This window comes from Oncorhynchus clarkii, chromosome 12 (assembly GCF_045791955.1).
Source record: "Oncorhynchus clarkii lewisi isolate Uvic-CL-2024 chromosome 12, UVic_Ocla_1.0, whole genome shotgun sequence".
Taxonomy (NCBI): Eukaryota; Metazoa; Chordata; class Actinopteri; order Salmoniformes; family Salmonidae; genus Oncorhynchus; species Oncorhynchus clarkii.
In genome coordinates, this window is record NC_092158.1 from 92,147,065 (window position 1) to 92,168,003 (window position 20,939).

Sequence of the window (20,939 nt, forward strand, 5' to 3'; positions counted from 1 at the left end):
CTTTGTCCTTCTCTCTCTCTCTCTCCTCTCTCTCTGTCTCTCTCTCTCTTTGTCCTTCTCTCTCCCTGTCTCTCTCTCTCTTTGTCCTTCTCTCTCTCTCTCCTCTCTCTCTGTCTCTCTCTCTCTCTTTGTCCTTCTCTCTCTCTGTCTCTCTCTCTCTTTGTCCTTCTCTCTCTCTCTCTCCTCTCTCTGTCTCTCTCTCTCTTTGTCCTTCTCTCTCTCTCTCTCTCTCCTCTCTCTCTGTCTCTCTCTCTTTGTCCTTCTCTCTCTCTCTCTCTCCTCTCTCTGTCTCTCTCTCTCTTTGTCCTTCTCTCTCTCTCTCTCTCCTCTCTCTATGTCTCTCTCTCTCTTTGTCCTCTCTCTCTCTCTCCTCTCTCTCTGTCTCTCTCTCTCTCTTTGTCCTCTCTCTCTCTCTCTCCTCTCTCTCTGTCTCTCTCTCTCTTTGTCCTTCTCCCTCTCCCTCCCTCTCCCTCTAGGTGAAACTAGAGATGTATGTGGAGTACTTCAGGACCATCGGTCTGGCTCTGATCATCCCCATAGTCTTCCTGTATGCGTTCCAGCAGGCCGCCTCCCTCGCCTACAACTATTGGCTTAGCGTCTGGGCCGACGATCCAATCATCAACGGCACCCAGATTGACACAGACCTGAAACTGGGCGTGTTCGGAGCCCTGGGGTTCGCTCAAGGTGGGTTAGGGGCGGGGCAAGGAGGATTATGATGATGTCACTAAAGACCTGTACCTGAGCTGCAGGGTTGGACAGGTGTGGTTTGACAAGTGTTGTTGGACAGGTGTGGTTAAGCAGGTGTGGTTAGACAGGTGTGGTTAGACAGGTGTGGTTAGACAGGTGTGGTTAAGCAGGTGTTGTTAGACAGGTAAGGTTAGGGAGGTGTCATTGAGACGGGTGTGGTTTGACAAGTGTTGTTGGACAGGTGTGGTTAAGCACGTGTGGTTAGACAGGTGTGGTTAGACAGGTGTGGTTAGACAGGTGTGGTTAGACAGGTGTGGTTAGACAGGTGTGGTTAAGCAGGTGTTGTTAGACAGGTGTGGTTAAGCAGGTGTGGTTAGACAGGTGTGGTTAAGCAGGTGTGGTTAGACAGGTGTGGTTAGACAGGTAAGGTTAGGGAGGTGTCATTGAGACGGGTGTGGTTAGACAGGTGTGGTTAGACAGGTGTGGTTAAGCAGGTGTTGTTAGACAGGTGTGGTTAAGCAGGTGTGGTTAGACAGGTGTGGTTAAGCAGGTGTGGTTAGACAGGTGTGGTTAGACAGGTGTGGTTAGACAGGTGTGGTTAGACAGGTGTGGTTAGACAGGTAAGGTTAGGGAGGTGTCATTGAGATAGGTGTGGTTAGACAGGTAAGGTTAGGGAGGTGTCATTGAGACAGGTGTGGTTAGACAGGTAAATTTAGGGAGGTGTCATTGAGACAGGTGTGGTTAGACAAGTGTGGTTAGACAGGTGTGGTTCCCCTATCTCCCACCACTCCTTCATTTCTCTGACCTCTTTCCCTCTCCCCAATTCCTTCATTTCTCTCACCTCTCTCCCCATTCCTTAATTTCTCTAACCCCTCTCCCTATCTCTCCCCCATTCCTTCATTTCACTAACTTCCCTCCCTATCTCTCCCCCATTCCTTCATTACTCTAACTCCTCTCCCTATCTCTCCCCCATTCCTTCATTTCACTAACTTCCCTCCCTATCTCTCCCCTCATTCCTTCATTACTCTAACTCCCCTCCCTATCTCTCCCCATCTAGGTGTGTCTATCTTTGGCACCACAGTGGCCATCTCTCTGGGGGGGATAATCGCTTCTCGTCACCTCCACCTAGACCTCCTCAACAACGTCCTGCGTTCCCCCATGGCCTTCTTCGAGGTCACACCCTCAGGGAACCTGCTGAACCGCTTCTCCAAGGAGGTGGGTTCAGTGTGTGTGTGTGTGTGTGTGTGTGTGTGTGTGTGTGTGTGTGTGTGTGTGTGTGTGTGTGTGTGTGTGTTTGTGTGTGTGCTTAGTTTCCCCATGGCCTTTTTCAAAGACACATCCTCAGGGAACCTAGGATGTGAATAGTAGTAGTATAGTAGTAGTAGTAGTAGTAGTAGTAGTAGTAGTATGAATAGTAGTAGTAGTAGTAGTAGTAGTAGTAGTAGTAGTAGTAGTAGTATGAATAGTAGTAGTGGTAGTAGTATGAATAGTAGTAGTAGTAGTAGTAGTAGTATGAATAGTAGTAGTAGTAGTAGTAGTATGAATAGTAGTAGTAGTACGAATAGTAGTAGTAGTAGTAGTAGTAGTAGTAGTAGTAGTAGTAGTAGTAGTATGAATAGTAGTAGTAGTAGTAGTATGAATAGTAGTAGTAGTAGTAGTAGTAGTAGTAGTAGTATGAATAGTAGTAGTAGTAGTAGTAGTATGAATAGTAGTAGTAGTAGTAGTAGTAGTAGTAGTAGTAGTAGTAGTAGTAGTAGTAGTATGAATAGTAGTAGTAGTAGTAGTAGTATGAATAGTAGTAGTAGTAGTAGTAGTAGTAGTAGTAGTATGAATAGTAGTAGTAGTAGTAGTAGTATGAATAGTAGTAGTAGTAGTAGTAGTAGTAGTAGTAGTAGTAGTAGTAGTAGTAGTATGAATAGTAGTAGTAGTAGTAGTAGTATGAATAGTAGTAGTAGTAGTAGTAGTATGAATAGTAGTAGTAGTAGTATGAATAGTAGTAGTAGTAGTAGTAGTATGAATAGTAGTAGTAGTAGTAGTAGTAGTAGTAGTAGTAGTATGAATAGTAGTAGTAGTAGTATGAATAGTAGTAGTAGTAGTAGTAGTATGAATAGTAGTAGTAGTAGTAGTAGTATGAATAGTAGTAGTAGTAGTAGTATGAATAGTAGTAGTAGTAGTAGTAGTATGAATAGTAGTAGTAGTAGTAGTAGTAGTAGTAGTATGAATAGTAGTAGTAGTAGTAGTATGAATAGTAGTAGTAGTAGTAGTAGTATGAATAGTAGTAGTAGTAGTAGTATGAATAGTAGTAGTAGTAGTAGTAGTATGAATAGTAGTAGTAGTAGTAGTAGTATGAATAGTAGTAGTAGTAGTATGAATAGTAGTAGTAGAAATATGAATAGTAGTAGTAGTAGTAGTAGTATGAATAGTAGTAGTAGTAGTAGTAGTAGTATGAATAGTAGTAGTAGTAGTATGAATAGTAGTAGTAGTAGTAGTAGTATGAATAGTAGTAGTAGTAGTATGAATAGTAGTGGTAGTAGTAGTAGTATGACTAGTAGTAGTAGTAGTATGAATAGTAGTAGTAGTAGTAGTAGTATGAATAGTAGTAGTAGCAGTATGAATAGTAGTAGTAGTAGTAGTATGAATAGTAGTAGTAGTAGTATGAATAGTAGTAGTAGTAGTAGTAGTATGAATAGTAGTAGTAGTAGTAGTAGTATGAATAGTAGTAGTAGTAGTATGAATAGTAGTAGTAGTAGTAGTAGTATGAATAGTAGTAGTAGTAGTAGTAGTAGTAGTTGTAGTAGTTGTAATAGTAGTAGTAGTGGTAGTAGTTGTAATAGTAGCTGTAATAGTAGTAGTAGTTGTAGTAGTTGTAATAGTAGTAGTGGTTGTAGTAGTTGTGATAGTAGTAGTGGTTGTAGTAGTTGTAATAGTAGTAGTAGTGGTTGTAGTAGTTGTAATAGTAGTAGTAGTTGTAGTAGTTGTAATAGTAGTAGTGGTTGTAGTAGTTGTAATAGTAGTAGTAGTGGTAGTAGTTGTAATAGTAGCTGTAATAGTAGTAGTAGTTGTAGTAGTTGTAATAGTAGTAGTAGTTGTAGTAGTAGTAGTGGTAGTAGTAGTAGTAGTAGTAGTAGTTGTAGTAGTTGTAATAGTAGTAGTGGTTGTAGTAGTTGTAATAGTAGTAGTGGTTGTAGTAGTAGTAGTGGTAGTAGTTGTAATAGTAGCTGTAATAGTAGTAGTATTTGTAGTAGTTGTAATAGTAGTAGTAGTTGTAGTAGTAGTAGTGGTAGTAATAGTAGTAGTAGTAGTAGTAGTAGTTGTAGTAGTTGTAATAGTAGTAGTAGTGGTAGTAGTTGTAATAGTAGCTGTAATAGTAGTAGTAGTTGTAGTAGTTGTAATAGTAGTAGTGGTTGTAGTAGTTGTGATAGTAGTAGTGGTTGTAGTAGTTGTAATAGTAGTAGTGTTTGTAGTAGTTGTAATAGTAGTAGTAGTGGTAGTAGTTGTAATAGTAGTAGTGGTAGTAGTAGTAGTAGTAGTAGTAGTAGTAGTAGTTGTAGTAGTTGTAATAGTAGTAGTAGTGGTAGTAGTTGTAATAGTAGCTGTAATAGTAGTAGTAGTTGTAGTAGTTGTAACAGTAGTAGTGGTTGTAGTAGTTGTGATAGTAGTAGTGGTTGTAGTAGTTGTAATAGTAGTAGTGGTTGTAGTAGTTGTAATAGTAGTAGTGTTTGTAGTAGTGGTAGTAGTAGTAGTAGTTGTAGTAGTTGTAATAGTAGTAGTAGTTGTAGTAGTTGTAATAGTAGTAGTGGTTGTAGTAGTTGTGATAGTAGTAGTGGTTGTAGTAGTTGTAATAGTAGTTATAGTCGTAGTAGTTGTGATAGTAGTAGTAGTAGTAGTAGTAATAGTTGTGATAGTAGTTGTGATAGTAGTAGTAGTTGTAGTAGTGGTAATAGTAGTAGTGGTAATAGTAGTAGTAGTGGTTGTAGTAGTTGTAATAGTAGCTGTAATAGTAGTAGTGGTTGTAGTAGTTGTAATAGTAGTAGTGGTTGTAGTAGTTGTAATAGTAGTCATAGTCGTAGTAGTTGTGATAGTAGTAGTAGTAGTAGTAATAGTTGTGATAGTGGTAGTAGTTGTAGTAGTGGTAATAGTAGTAGTGGTAATAGTAGTAGTAGTGGTTGTAGTAGTTGTAATAGTAGTAGTAGTGGTTGTAGTTGTAATAGTAGTTGTAATAGTAGTAGTAGTTGTAGTAGTGGTAGTAGTAGTAGTGGTTGTAGTAGTTGTGATAGTAGTCATAGTCGTCATGGTATATGTAACTCGTGTGCTAAATACCATGAATTGTAATAATTATTCTAGGTGGATGCCATTGACTGTATGATCCCTGATGGTCTGAAGATGATGCTGGGATACCTGTTCAAACTGCTAGAGGTCTGCATCATCGTTCTGGTGGCCATGCCCTTCGCTGGGGTGGTTCTGCTGCCGCTCACACTGCTCTACGCATTCATACAGGTAGGATTACAGTAGTGCTGGGTTCAAATACTATTTCATTCATACAGGTAGGATTACAGTAGAGCTGGGTTCAAATACTATTTCATTCATACAGGTAGGATTACAGTAGAGCTGGGTTCAAATACTATTTCATTCATACAGGTAGGATTACAGTAGAGCTGGGTTCAAATACTATTTCATTCATACAGGTAGGATTACAGTAGAGCTGGGTTCAAATAGTATTTCATTCATACAGGTAGAATTACAGTAGAGCTGGGTTCAAATAGTATGTAAAATATCTCAATTATTTCCACATACGTATGAAGTAAGTATTCATGTTTAATATTTGAACGTATTTGTAAATACACTTGGATATTATTTGAAAATACTCAAATACACGGACTAAAATACACTCCCATGCATTTAACCCAGGTATTTGTAGTTGAAAATACTCTCAAATACAATTTGGTTTATAAAAATAACCATTGAAATACTCAAATATTTACGTTGGGTGGATTTGAAAATACTCAAATAGACAGAAACATTATTTTAAATACCAGACACTCAAATATACATTACTAGAACCCAGCTCCTCTTCACAGGTTCAATATGTAAAATGCACTGTCTGTCTGTCCCTCTGCCTGTCTGTCTGCCTGCCTGCCTGCCTGCCTGCCTGTCTGTCTGTCTGTCTGTCTGTCTGTCTGTCTGTCTGTCTGTCTGTCCCTCTGCCTGTCTGTCTGCCTACCTGTCTGTCTGTCTGTCTGTCTGTCTGTCTGTCTGTCTGTCTGTCCCTCTGCCTGCCTGCCTGCCTGTCTGTCTGTCTGTCTGCCTGTCTGTCCCTCTAAATGTATGCCTGCCTGCCTGCCCGTCTGTCCCTCTGAATGTCTGCCTGCCTGCCTGCCTGTCTGTCCCTCTGAATGCCTGCCTTCCCGTTTAAATGCCTGCCTGCCCCTTTGAATGCCTGCCTGCCCCTTTGAATGCCTGCCTGCCTGCCCCTTTGAATGCCTGCCTGTCTGTCTGTCCCTCTGAATAGCTGTCTGCCAGTCAGACTGAGATTAATTTGCCTTCTATATATCCCCCCCCCCCCCCCCCATCTCTCCTGTAGAGTTTTTACGTGGCAACATCGTGCCAGCTCCGCCGGCTAGAGGCAGTCAGTCGTTCTCCCATCTACACCCACTTCAATGAGACGTTCCAGGGGGCCAGTGTGATCAGGGCCTTCTCAGAGCAGGAACGCTTCACCCTGCAGGCTAACGGACGCATTGACCACAACCAGACAGCGTACTTCCCCCGCTTCGTAGCCACCAGGTAGGTGTGTGTGTTCTACATGCTTTCTACAAGTATTTTCGACTAATGTTAACATATTTTAAATTATGAAAAGTCTATGATTACATAGATAGAACATGGGACCTTAATCTAACTAACTGCAGTAGTCACTGTAATCTGGTGTGGTGTATTATCTAACTATCTGCAGTAGTCACTGTAATCTGGTGTGGTGTATTATCTAACTAACTACAGTAGTCACTGTAATCTGGTGTGGTGTATTATCTAACTATCTGCAGTACTGTAATCTGGTGTGGTGTATTATCTAACTATCTGTAGTACTGTGATCTGGTGTGGTGTATTATATAACTAACTGCAGTACTGTAATCTGGTGTGGTGTATTATCTAACTAACTACAGTAGTCACTGTAATCTGGTGTGGTGTATTATCTAACTATCTGCAGTACTGTAATCTGGTGTGGTGTATTATATAACTAACTGCAGTACTGTAATCTGGTGTGGTGTATTATCTAACTATCTGCAGTACTGTGATCTGGTGTGGTGTATTATCTAACTAACTGCAGTACTGTAATCTGGTGTGGTGTATTATCTAACTATCTGCAGTACTGTGATCTGGTGTGGTGTATTATCTAACTAACTGCAGTACTGTAATCTGGTGTGGTGTATTATCTAACTAACTGCAGTACTGTAATCTGGTGTGGTGTATTATCTAACTAACTGCAGTACTGTAATCTGGTGTGGTGTATTATCTAACTAACTGCAGTACTGTAATCTGGTGTGGTGTATTATCTAACTAACTGCAGTACTGTAATCTGGTGTGGTGTATTATCTAACTAACTGCAGTACTGTAATCTGGTGTGGTGTATTATCTAACTAACTGCAGTAGTCACTGTAATCTGGTGTGGTATGTACCAAGCGTCTCAGAGTAGGTAGGCTAATCTAGAACCTTCAAGGGTTCTCTGGCTGTCCCCATAGGAGAACCCTCTGAAGAACCCTCTGAAGAACCCTTTAAGGTTGCAGGTATAACCCTTTTGGGTTCCATGTAGAACCCTTTTTACAGATGTTTCTAACTGGAACCTAAAGGAGTTCTACCTGGAACCCAAAATACGTTCCTCTATGGGGACAGACAAATAACCCTTTTAGAATCCTGTTTTCTATGAGAGTAGGGATCAGTTCCCTTCCTGTCCATTGAATCCTGTTTTCTATGAGAGTAGGGATCAGTTCCCTTCCTGTCCATGGAATCCTGTTTTCTATGAGAGTAGGGATCAGTTCCCTTCCTGTCCATGGAATCCTGTTTTCTATGAGAGTAGGGATCAGTTCCCTTCCTGTCCATGGAATCCTGTTTTCTATGAGAGTAGGGATCAGTTCCCTTCCTGTCCATGGTATCCTGTTTTCTATGAGAGTAGGGATCAGTTCCCTTCCTGTCCATGGAATCCTGTTTTCTATGAGAGTAGGGATCAGTTCCCTTCCTAGTTCCTGGAACATGTTCCTATCTGATCGCTCTGTCTTCTGTTGCGTGTTTGTTTGTGTGTGTGTGTGTGTCCAGGTGGCTGGCGGTGAACCTAGAGTTCCTGGGGAATCTGTTGGTGCTGGCAGCAGCCACCTTAGCTGTGATGGGCAGAGACACACTGAGCCCTGGTATAGTAGGACTGGCTGTGTCACACTCACTACAGGTACGCACGCACACACACACACACACACACACACACACACACAGCAGTAACCTGTGATGTGATGTGTAGGTGACAGGTATTCTGAGCTGGATCGTGAGGTCCTGGACTGATGTAGAGAACAACATTGTGTCCGTGGAGAGAGTTAAGGAGTACGCTGACACACCAAAGGAGGTGAGTGGCTGTGAAACTATACTCCCCTACCCTCATAGAGAGGATCTAGTCTACTAGTCAGGTGTAATCTCTACTATCCTACCCCTCATAGAGAGGATCTAGTTCACTGGTCAGATGTAAACTATACTATCCTACCCTCATAGAGAAGATCTAGTTCACTGGTCAGATGTAAACTATACTATCCTACCCTCATAGAGATTAGATACTTTACTGGTCAGGTGTAAACTATACTATCCTACCCTCATAGAGAGGATCTAGTTTACTGGTCAGGTGTAAACGATACTATCCTACCCCTCATAGAGATTAGATACTTTACTGGTCAGGTGTAAACTATACTATCCTACCCCTCATAGACAGGATCTAGTTTACTGGTCAGATGTAAACTATACTATCCTACCCTCATAGAGATTAGATACTTTACTGGTCAGGTGTAAACTATACTATCCTACCCTCATAGAGAGGATCTAGTTTACTGGTCAGATGTAAACTATACTAGTCTACCCCTCATAGAGAGGATCTAGTTTACTGGTCAGATGTAAACTATACTATCCTACCCTCATAGAGATTAGATACTTTACTGGTCAGGTGTAAACTATACTATCCTACCCTCATAGAGAGGATCTAGTTCACTGGTCAGATGTAAACTATACTATCCTACCCTCATAGAGATTAGATACTTTACTGGTCAGGTGTAAACTATACTATCCTACCCTCATAGAGAGGATCTAGTTCACTGGTCAGATGTAAACTATACTATCCTACCCTCATAGAGATTAGATACTTTACTGGTCAGGTGTAAACTATACTATCCTACCCTCATAGAGAGGATCTAGTTTACTGGTCAGATGTAAACTATACTATCCTACCCTCATAGAGATTAGATACTTTACTGGTCAGGTGTAAACTATACTATCCTACCCTCATAGAGAGGATCTAGTTCACTGGTCAGGTGTAAACTATACTATCCTACCCTGATAGAGAGGATCTAGTTCACTGGTCAGGTGTAAACTATACTATCTTACCCTCATAGAGAGGATCTAGTTTACTGGTCAGATGTAAACTATACTATCCTACCCTCATAGAGATTAGATACTTTACTGGTCAGGTGTAAACTATACTATCCTACCCCTCATAGAGAGGATATACTTTACTGGTCAGGTGTAAACTATACTATCCTACCCTCATAGAGATTAGATACTTTACTGGTCAGGTGTAAACTATACTATCCTACCCCTCATAGAGAGGAGATACTTTACTGGTCAGGTATAAACTACACTATCCTACCCTCAAAGAGAGGATCTAGTTCACTGGTCAAGTGTAAACTATACTATCCTACCCTCATAGAGATTAGATACTTTACTGGTCAGGTGTAAACTATACTATCCTACCCTCATAGAGAGGATCTAGTTCACTGGTCAGGTGTAAACTATACTATCCTACCCCTCAAAGAGAGGATCTAGTTTACTGGTCAGGTGTAAACTATACTATCCTACCCCTCATAGAGAGGATCTAGTTTACTGGTCAGGTGTAAACTATACTATCCTACCCCTCATAGAGAGGAGATACTTTACTGGTCAGGTGTAAACAATACTATCCTACCCTCATAGAGAGGATCTAGTTCACTGGTCAGGTGTAAACTATACTATCCTACCCTCATAGAGAGGATCTAGTTTACTGGTCAGGTGTAAACAATACTATCCTACCCTCATAGAGAGGATCTAGTTTACTGGTCAGGTGTAAACTATACTAGTCTACCCCTCATAGAGAGGATCTAGTTTACTGGTCAGGTGTAAACTATACTAGTCTACCCCTCATAGAGAGGATCTAGTTTACTGGTCAGGTGTAAACTATACTATCCTACCCTCATAGAGATTAGATACTTTACTGGTCAGGTGTAAACTATACTATCCTACCCTCATAGAGAGGATCTAGTTTACTGGTCAGGTGTAAACTATACTATCTTACCCTCATAGAGAGGATCTAGTTTACTGGTCAGGTGTAAACTATACTATCCTACCCTCATAGAGATTAGATACTTTACTGGTCAGGTGTAAACTATACTAGTCTACCCCTCATAGAGAGGATCGAGTTCACTGGTCAGATGTAAACTATACTAGTCTACCCCTCATAGAGAGGATCTAGTTTACTGGTCAGGTGTAAACAATACTATCCTACCCTCATAGAGAGGATCTAGTTCACTGGTCAGGTGTAAACTATACTATCCTACCCTCATAGAGAGGATCTAGTTTACTGGTCAGGTGTAAACAATACTATCCTAACCTCATAGAGAGGATCTAGTTTACTGGTCAGGTGTAAACTATACTAGTCTACCCCTCATAGAGAGGATCTAGTTTACTGGTCAGGTGTAAACTATACTAGTCTACCCCTCATAGAGAGGATCTAGTTTACTGGTCAGGTGTAAATTATACTATCCTACCCTCATAGAGATTAGATACTTTACTGGTCAGGTGTAAACTATACTATCCTACCCTCATAGAGAGGATCTAGTTTACTGGTCAGGTGTAAACTATACTATCTTACCCTCATAGAGAGGATCTAGTTTACTGGTCAGGTGTAAACTATACTATCCTACCCTCATAGAGATTAGATACTTTACTGGTCAGGTGTAAACTATACTAGTCTACCCCTCATAGAGAGGATCGAGTTCACTGGTCAGATGTAAACTATACTAGTCTACCCCTCATAGAGAGGATCTAGTTTACTAGTCAGGTGTAAACTATACTATCCTACCCTCATAGAGAGGATCTAGTTTACTGGTCAGGTGTAAACTATACTATCCTACCCCTCATAGAGAGGATCTAGTTCACTGGTCAGGTGTAAACTATACTAGTCTACCCCTCATAGAGAGGATCTAGTTTACTGGTCAGGTGTAAACTATACTAGTCTACCCCTCATAGAGAGGATCTAGTTTACTGGTCAGGTGTAAATTATACTATCCTACCCTCATAGAGATTAGATACTTTACTGGTCAGGTGTAAACTATACTATCCTACCCTCATAGAGAGGATCTAGTTTACTGGTCAGGTGTAAACTATACTATCCTACCCCTCATAGAGAGGATCTAGTTCACTGGTCAGGTGTAAACTATACTATCCTACCCTCATAGAGAGGATCTAGTTCACTGGTCAGGTGTAAACTATACTATCCTACCCCTCATAGAGAGGAGATACTTTACTGGTCAGGTGTAAACAATACTATCCTACCCCTCATAGAGAGGATCTAGTTTACTGGTCAGGTGTAAACTATACTATCCTACCCCTCATAGAGAGGATCTAGTTCACTGGTCAGGTGTAAACTATACTATCCTACCCCTCATAGAGAGGAGATACTTTACTGGTCAGGTGTAAACAATACTATCCTACCCCTCATAGAGAGGATCTAGTTCACTGGTCAGGTGTAAACTATAATATCCTACCCTCATAGAGAGGATCTAGTTCACTGGTCAGGTGTAAACTATACTATCCTACCCTCATAGAGAGGATCTAGTTCACTGGTCAGGTGTAAACTATACTATCCTACCCTCATAGAGAGGATCTAGTTCACTGGTCAGGTGTAAACTATACTATCCTACCCTCATAGAGAGGATCTAGTTCACTGGTCAGGTGTAAACTATACTATCCTACCCTCATAGAGAGGATCTAGTTTACTGGTCAGGTGTAAACTATACTATCCTACCCCTCATAGAGAGGATCTAGTTTACTGGTCAGGTGTAAACTATACTATCCTACCCCTCATAGAGAGGATCTAGTTTACTGGTCAGGTGTAAACTATACTATCCTACCCTCATAGAGAGAATCTAGTTTACTGGTCAGGTGTAAACTATACTATCCTACCCCTCATAGAGAGGATCTAGTTTACTGGTCAGGTGTAATCTATACTATCCTACCCTCATAGAGAGGATCTAGTTCACTGGTCAGGTGTAAACTATACTATCCTAACCTCATAGAGATTAGATACTTTACTGGTCAGATGTAAACTATACTATCCTACCCTCATAGAGATTAGATACTTTACTGGTCAGGTGTAAACTATACTATCCTACCCTCATAGAGAGAATCTAGTTTACTGGTCAGGTGTAAACTATACTATCCTACCCCTCATAGAGAGGATCTAGTTTACTGGTCAGGTGTAATCTATACTATCCTACCCTCATAGAGAGGATCTAGTTCACTGGTCAGGTGTAAACTATACTATCCTACCCCTCAAAGAGAGGATCTAGTTTACTGGTCAGGTGTAAACTATACTATCCTACCCTCATAGAGAGGATCTAGTTTACTAGTCAGGTGTAAACTATACTATCCTACCCTCAAAGAGAGGATCTAGTTCACTGGTCAGGTGTAAACTATACTATCCTACCCCTCATAGAGAGGATCTAGTTTACTGTTCAGGTGTAAACTATACTATCCTACCCTCATAGAGATGATCTAGTTCACTGGTCAGGTGTAAACTATACTATCCTACCCCTCATATAGAGGATCTAGTTCACTGGTCAGGTGTAAACTATACTATCCTACCCCTCAAAGAGAGGATCTAGTTTACTGGTCAGGTGTAAACTATACTATCCTACCCTCATAGAGAGGATCTAGTTTACTAGTCAGGTGTAAACTATACTATCCTACCCTCAAAGAGAGGATCTAGTTCACTGGTCAGGTGTAAACTATACTATCCTACCCCTCATAGAGAGGATCTAGTTTACTGTTCAGGTGTAAACTATACTATCCTACCCTCATAGAGATGATCTAGTTCACTGGTCAGTTGTAAACTATACTATCCTACCCCTCATAGAGAGGATCTAGTTCACTGGTCAGGTGTAAACTATACTATCCTACCCCTCATAGAGAGGATCTAGTTTACTGGTCAGGTGTAAACTATACTATCCTACCCCTCATAGAGAGGATCTAGTTCACTGGTCAGGTGCCACTTGAAAATGTGATCTTCTAAAGAATGAAAGATTATTTATCTCAATGGGACGGTCGTAGTTTAAAAAGAGTTTTAATGAATGAAAATGTGTGTTTATTTCTAGACATAATCTCACTGTTCTGTTCTGTCATTAACTGTCTGTGTTTCTGATGTAGTTAATGTCTTTAAATGAATAACAGCACCTTCTGTTGCCTTGTTGCTGAGGTCTTGATGGGAGATGACATCACAGAGATCCAGCGTTCTAATATGTAATTCTATGGATGCCATCACAGAGATCCAGTGTTCTAATATGTAATTCTATGGATGCCATCACATAGATCCAGTGTTCTAATATGTAATTTTATGGATACCATCTCAGAGATCCAGTGTTCTAATATGTAATTCTATGGATGCCATCACAGAGATCCAGTGTTCTAATATGTAATTCTATGGATGCCATCACAGAGATCCAGTGTTCTAATATGTAATTCTATGGATGCCATCACAGAGATCCAGTGTTCTAATATGTAATTCTATGGATGCCATCACAGAGATCCAGTGTTCTAATATGTAATTCTATGGATGCCATCACAGAGATCCAGTGTTCTAATATGTAATTCTATGGATACCATCTCAGAGATCCAGTGTTCTAATATGTAATTCTATGGATGCCATCACAGAGATCCAGTGTTCTAATATGTAATTCTATGGATGCCATCACAGAGATCCAGTGTTCTAATATGTAATTCTATGGATGCCATCACAGAGATCCAGTGTTCTAATATGTAATTCTATGGATACCATCACAGAGATCCAGTGTTCTAATATGTAATTCTATGGATGCCATCACAGAGATGCCATTAAATGAATGTGTTCTAATATGTAATTCTATGGATGCCATCACCTGTCCCCCTCCTCTCCCTCATCCCCTACCCAGGCTCCATGGACCATAGAAGGCAGCATGCTCCCGCTGGCCTGGCCCACCCACGGTACCATAGAACTGGAGGAATTCGGACTGCAGTACCGTAAAGGACTGGACTGGGCCCTGAAAGGAATTTCCCTCAGCATTCAGGAGAAAGAGAAGGTCGGGGGTAGACATACTGTATTATAGGGAGATAATGGAGTAATGAGGTTGTTAGGATGATATGGGTATAGGACTGGACAGGAGAGAGATAAGGTAGGAGATAGAGATACTGGTTTACCAGAGCACCCTATTCCCTACATAGTGCACTACTTTAGACCAGGACCTGGCACCCTATTCCCTACATAGTGCACTTCTTTAGACCAGGTCCTTGGCACCCTATTCCCTAAATAGTGCACTACTTTAGACCAGGTCCTTGGCACTCTATTCCCTAAATAGTGCACTACTTTAGACCAGGTCCTTGGCACCCTATTCCCTACATAGTTCACTACTTTAGACCAGGACCTGGCACTCTATTCCCTACATAGTGCACTACTTTAGACCCTATTCCCTACATAGTGCACTACTTTAGACCAGGTCCTTTGGGAAGCATCCTCTGTTTTATGGTGTTATAGTGAGATATGTTAGGTTTCATTCTTCCTAAACTCTCTCTCCTCCCCTCCCTCCCACTCTCTCCTCCTCTATCCTCCTCTCCCACTCTCTCCTCCTCTATCCTCCTCTCCAACTCTCTCCTCCCCTCTCTCCTCCTCTATCCTCCTCCCCCACTCTCTCCTCCACTCTCTCCTCCCCTCTCTCCTCCTCTATCCTCCTCTCCCACTCTCTCCTCCTCTATCCTCCTCTCCCACTCTCTCCTCCTCTCTCTCCTCCTCCTACTCTCTCCTCCCCTCTCTCCTCCTCTATCCTCCTCTCCCACTCTCTCCTCCTCTATCCTCCTCTATCCTCCATTCCCCCTTTCTCCTCCTCTATCCTCCTCTCCCCTCTCTCCCACTCTCTCCTCCTCTATCCTCCTCTCCCACTCTCTCCTCCCCTTCCTCCCACTCTCTCCTCCCCTCCCTCCCACTCTCTTCTCCTCTATCCTCCTCTCCCGCTCTCTCCTCCCCTCCCTCCCACTCTCTCTCCTCCCCTCCTTCCCACTCTCTTCTCCTCTATCCTCCTCTCCCGCTCTCTCCTCCCCTCCCTCCCACTCTCTCTCCTCCCCTCCCTCCCACTCTCTCCTCCCCTCCCTCCCACTCTCTCCTCCTCTCCCTCCCACTCTCTCCTCCTCTCTCCTTCTCTGCCTTCCTCTCGCTCTCCCTCCTCTCTCTGCCTCTCCCTCTCCCTCCTCCCTCCTCTCTCCAGGTTGGGATAGTGGGCAGGACTGGAGCAGGGAAGTCGTCCCTGGCATTGGGAATATTCCGGATTCTGGAAGCAGCGAAGGGAGAGATCTATATAGACGGGATAAACATCGCTCAGATCGGACTGCACGAGCTGCGCTCCAGGATCACAATCATACCACAGGTAACACACACACACATATAATAAACACACACACACACTACAGGTAACACACACACACATATAATAAACACAAACCACAGGTAACAAACACACACATATAATAAACACACACACACACACACACCACAGGTAACACACACACACATATAATAAACACACACACACACCACAGGTAAAAAACACTTTCTGCCTCTGAGATGTCCTCTAACATGGAGGTAATTATGGTTGGCATGGCAATGTTCTCTCTCCCTCCCCCCTCCTCCCTCCCTCCCCCTCCAGGACCCAGTGTTGTTCTCTGGGTCTCTGAGGATGAATCTGGACCCCTTCGATGGCTACTCTGATGAGGAGGTGTGGAGAGCCCTGGAGCTCTCCCATCTCAAGAGCTTTGTGTCGGGCCTGCCGGACAAACTCAACCACGAGTGTTCAGAGGGAGGAGAGAACCTCAGGTACACAAGACTCTGTATCCCTCTATGTAGCTTTCCTATGTCTGTTACTCTCTTTCTCCTCACCCCCCCCCCCCCCCCTGATTCCTCCTTGTGATGTCATCTGGTCCTCTCTCTCTCATCCCTCTCTCCTTCTCGTTTTAACTGTCTCCTCTCTATCTTCCCTCCTTCCTTCTCTTCCCTCTCTCCTCTCTTTGTAACTCCTTCCATCTCTCTCTCTCTCTCACACATTAACATTATCTCTCTCTCCCCTCTCTCTCCCTTCTCTCTCTCTCTCTCTCTCTCTCTCTCTCTCTCTCTCTCATGAACATTCTCTCTCTCCCCTCTCTCTCCCCTCTCTCTCTCATTAACATAATCCCTATCCAGTCTGGGTCAGCGCCAGCTGGTGTGTCTGGCCCGAGCCCTCCTGAGGAAGACGAAGATCTTGGTTCTGGATGAGGCCACAGCTGCTGTGGACCTGGAGACAGACAACCTGATCCAGTCCACCATCAGAACCCAGTTTGATGACTGCACTGTCCTGACCATCGCACACAGACTCAATACTATCATGGACTACACCAGGTAATATATAGACTGACTCAATACTATCATGGACTACACCAGGTAATATATAGACTGACTCAATACTATCACGGACTACACCAGGTAATATATAGACTGACTCAATACTATCATGGACTACACCAGGTAATATATAGACTGACTCAATACTATCATGGACTACACCAGGTAATATACTGTATAGACTGACTCAATACTATCATGGACTACACCAGGTAATATATAGACTGACTCAATACTATCATGGACTACACCAGGTAATATACTGTATAGACTGACTCAATACTATCATGGACTACACCAGGTAATATATAGACTGACTCAATACTATCATGGACTACACCAGGTAATATACTGTATAGACTGACTCAATACTATCATGGACTACACCAGGTAATATATAGACTGACTCAATACTATCATGGACTACACCAGGTAATATATAGACTGACTCAATACTATCATGGACTACACCAGGTAATATATAGACTGACTCAATACTATCATGGACTACACCAGGTAATATATAGACTGACTCAATACTATCATGGACTACACCAGGTAATTTATACACACTTCTATTGTATAAAACATTAGGAACAACTTCCTAATTTTGAGGTGCACCCCCGTTTGCCATCAGAACAGCCTCAATTCGTCAGGGCGTGGACTCCACAAGGTGTTGAAAGTGTTCCACAGGGATGCTGGCCCATGTTGACTCCACAAGGTGTTGAAAGTGTTCCACAGGGATGCTGGCCCATGTTGACTCCACAAGGTGTTGAAAGTGTTCCACAGGGATGCTGACCCATGTTGACTCCAACGCTTCCCACAGTTCCCACAGTGTCAAATTGGCTGGATGTCCTTTGGGTGGTGGACCATTCTTGATACACACAGGACACTGTTGAGCGTGAAAAACCCAGCAGCGATGCAGTTCTTGACACAAACTGGTGTGCCTGGCACCTACTACCCTACCCTTCAAAGCCACTTAAATATTTTGTCTTGCCCATTCACCCTCTGAATGGCACACATACACAATCCATGTCTCAATTGTCTCAAGGCAAAAAAATATATATTTAACCCTCCCCTTCATCTACACTGATTGAAGTGGATTTAACAAGTGACAATAAGGGATCATATCTTTCACCTGGATTCTGTCTGTCAGTCTGTGTCATGGATACAACAGGTGTTCTTAATGTTTTGTACAGTCAGTGTATATATATATATATATATATATATATATATATATATATATATATATATATATATACACACACATCAGAGTGAATGGTCTCTCTCTCTACTTCTCTCTCCCTCTCCCTCTCTCTCTTCTTCCCTCTCCCTCTCTCCCTCTCTCTCTCTATCTTTCCCTCACTCTTTCTCTCCCTTCCTCCCTCTACCTCAACCTCTCTCTCTCTCTCTCTCCCTTCCTCCCTCTCTATCCCTCTACTGCTCTCTCTACCTCAACCTCTCTCTCTACCTCTCTTTCCCTCACTCTCTCTCTCTCCCCTCCTCCCTTTCTTTCCCTCTACTGCTCTCTCTACCTCAACCTCTCTCTACCTCTCTTTCCCTCACTCTCTCTCTCTCCCCTCCTCTCTTTCTTTCCCTCTACTTCTCTCTCTACCTCAACCTCTCTCTCTCCCTCTTTCTCCCTTCCTCCCTCTCTTTCCCTCTACTTCTCTCTCTACCTCAACCTCTCTCTCTCTCCCCCCCTCTCCCTCTCTGCAGGGTGATAGTGATGGACCGAGGTCTGATCACAGAGATGGACACTCCCTCCAACCTCATCTCAGAGAGAGGTCAGTTCTACCTGATGTGTAGGGAGGCTGGCCTGGTCTGAGCCCTCCCCAGCCAGGAGGCTCCTGAATCGGGTAAACCCAGCCACGTCACCCCCTCCCCACCCCCAGGGCTGGAGGGGCCAGATCACCAAGGCAGTGAATACTCTACTAAAGACAAAGAGCTACAGAAGTAAAAACCCTTTTCAACTCCTTTCATTTTCAAAACCAACGTTGTGAAAGGATATGAGGAGCGAAGCGTGAAGACAGAAGAGGGATGAGAATGACGTAGGGCTGATGTGGGGATCGGATGATGTTTGAGGCTGTCTGTTTGCATCCCAAAAGGCAGCCGAATTATGGGCCCTGGTCGAAAGTAGTGCGCTGTGTAGGGAATAGGGTGCCATAGGCTCTGGTCAAAAGTAGTGCACTAAATAAGGAATAGGGTGCCAAGGCCCTGGTCAAAAGTAGTGCACTAAATAGGGAATAGGGTGCCAAGGCTCTGGTTAAAAGTAGTGCACTAAATAAGGAATAGGGTGCCAAGGCCCTGGTTAAAAGTAGTGCACTAAATAGGGAATAGGGTGCCATTTTGGACACTTCCTTTGTGTAACCCTTCGTTGGACATTAAGCTTTTTTAATTTTGAACTACTGGGACAGGATATGACATCATAGGACGCTGCTGACCTCTCCTGGCCTTGTGATGAGGCAGTATCATGTGACGGATGCACGAGGAGAAGAGGAGGAGAGGATGGAGGGATGGAGGGATGAATGAATGAGGTGCTTGATAAACAGATGCTCAGCCAGGAAGCAACTTATCAGCAACACACATGTGCGCATATACAACATGCAACACACACAAAACGCAACACACATACAAAACGCAACACACACACACACACACAAAAAGCAAAACGCAACACACACACAAAACAACATGCAACTGTCATGACGTTGGCCTGGGGGTAGGTTTATGACAGTCATAAATACCTCTTCCCCCCTTTTTCCTCTCTCTACCCTACTGATGTTACATTACCAAACCCTTGGTTAACATAGAGATTCTGGGAACATCAGAAGGTGCAGGGAAATGAACTATATTCTGGTAATGCGACCAATGGAACATATGCGGTGGTACTTAATGAATATGATGTCCGTTCGGTTGTCATCTGAGACATTCTCATCAATGATAAGATGACAAACTCTACAGTGGAAAGTCTACACATCAGAGTTATCGGATTCACATGGAATTGTTGTTCAATTTAAATGTTTGAATATGAAATGATCTGTGATGGGATGAAATGTGATTTTAGCTTCTAAAATGTGAGATTTGGGTTTTCATAAGGTAGGGCTCTGCTCAATCAGTGGCCCGCCCCTGTGAAGGGACATGGGCTATAAAACTTTTCAAACACGCCGTCCTCTCCCTTCCTATATAAGCCCATGACGACAATATAACCTCCTGTTCCGAGGATGTAGGACAACGGTCCGATGTCAGAATGGTTCAGATAATAACTAAAGAACGAAGCCAACATCAGCGTGAGCTTTGGTTGCGAATGGTATGAACTTTGAACTCTTATTCACTACAGAAGTGATACCTCCTAGCCATTGAGTTACCAACAGCAGCTGCAAATGAGGGTTAGGAAGGAACAGACAGAGTATCCCGTCTATCACACAATGACGTTACTACAACGTATCTAATTGACCACCAGAGACATTCTTCAAAGGACAGAGGACTCGGTTTGGCAACACAGCCTTCCATCTACCACCAACCTACTGAAGTGCAGCTCAGAGTAAATATTTATCGCATTTTCCTTTTCCAAATGGGTGGTAATTTAGAATGCATAAGATACTGTATTTACGATAGCACAGCTTCTCCCTTTGTTCCTCAGTCTTCCCACTCTTTCACTCAAACCCAGCCCCTTTTCTTTTGTGTAACCAGCTGTCATATCTGTTCCGCCCGCTAGGGACGTTTTCCTTTATGACATCATTTGTAATCAAGTTATGATTTAATTATGTGTAATTCTGTGTGATTAGTTAGGTATTTAGTAAATAAATAATTAAACCCAATTTTGTATTGCTGATTCATCTTGTTAGCCAGGGTTCGTGAAGATAACCAAGAATTTACAACTTTCAGATGAGACTGAATTAGGGTGACGATTAATATTGACTGCTATTGATGTAAAATATTACTAGGTCTTTAAGAGTTTATTCGGAAGATAACAGCTCTATAAAAATAATTTTGTGGTGCCCCGACTCTCTAGTTAATTACATTTACATGATTAGCTCAATCAGGTAATATTAATTACGGAGAAATTATTTTATGGAATAGCATGTCATATCACTTAATCCGGAATAGCCAAAGACATGACACAACACACAAAACATATAATACTGCCTGGATCACACCACATAATACTGCCGGGATTACACCATATAATACTGCCTGGATTACACCACAAAATACTGCCTGGATTACACTACATAATAGTGCCTGGATTACACCACATAATACTGCCTGGATTACACCACATAGTACTGCCTGGATTACACCG

At 42.5% G+C, this 20,939-nt stretch overlaps 1 protein-coding gene across 1 annotated transcript in view; it reads left to right on the forward strand.

Moving 5' to 3' along the window:
• Positions 1-20,452, forward strand: part of LOC139421659 (multidrug resistance-associated protein 1-like) — a 77,546-nt gene extending 57,094 nt beyond the window's left edge. Inside the window, exons 21-31 of the mRNA XM_071172747.1 lie at positions 477-684; positions 1,745-1,902; positions 5,032-5,184; positions 6,269-6,468; positions 7,990-8,116; positions 8,186-8,287; positions 14,145-14,291; positions 15,468-15,626; positions 15,906-16,072; positions 16,436-16,630; positions 18,353-20,452. Coding sequence (XP_071028848.1) covers positions 477-684; positions 1,745-1,902; positions 5,032-5,184; positions 6,269-6,468; positions 7,990-8,116; positions 8,186-8,287; positions 14,145-14,291; positions 15,468-15,626; positions 15,906-16,072; positions 16,436-16,630; positions 18,353-18,461 — 1,725 coding nt within the window. The 3' untranslated portion in view covers positions 18,462-20,452. The remainder of the gene's footprint in view (positions 1-476; positions 685-1,744; positions 1,903-5,031; positions 5,185-6,268; positions 6,469-7,989; positions 8,117-8,185; positions 8,288-14,144; positions 14,292-15,467; positions 15,627-15,905; positions 16,073-16,435; positions 16,631-18,352) is intronic.
• Positions 20,453-20,939: the final 487 nt, after the last annotated feature.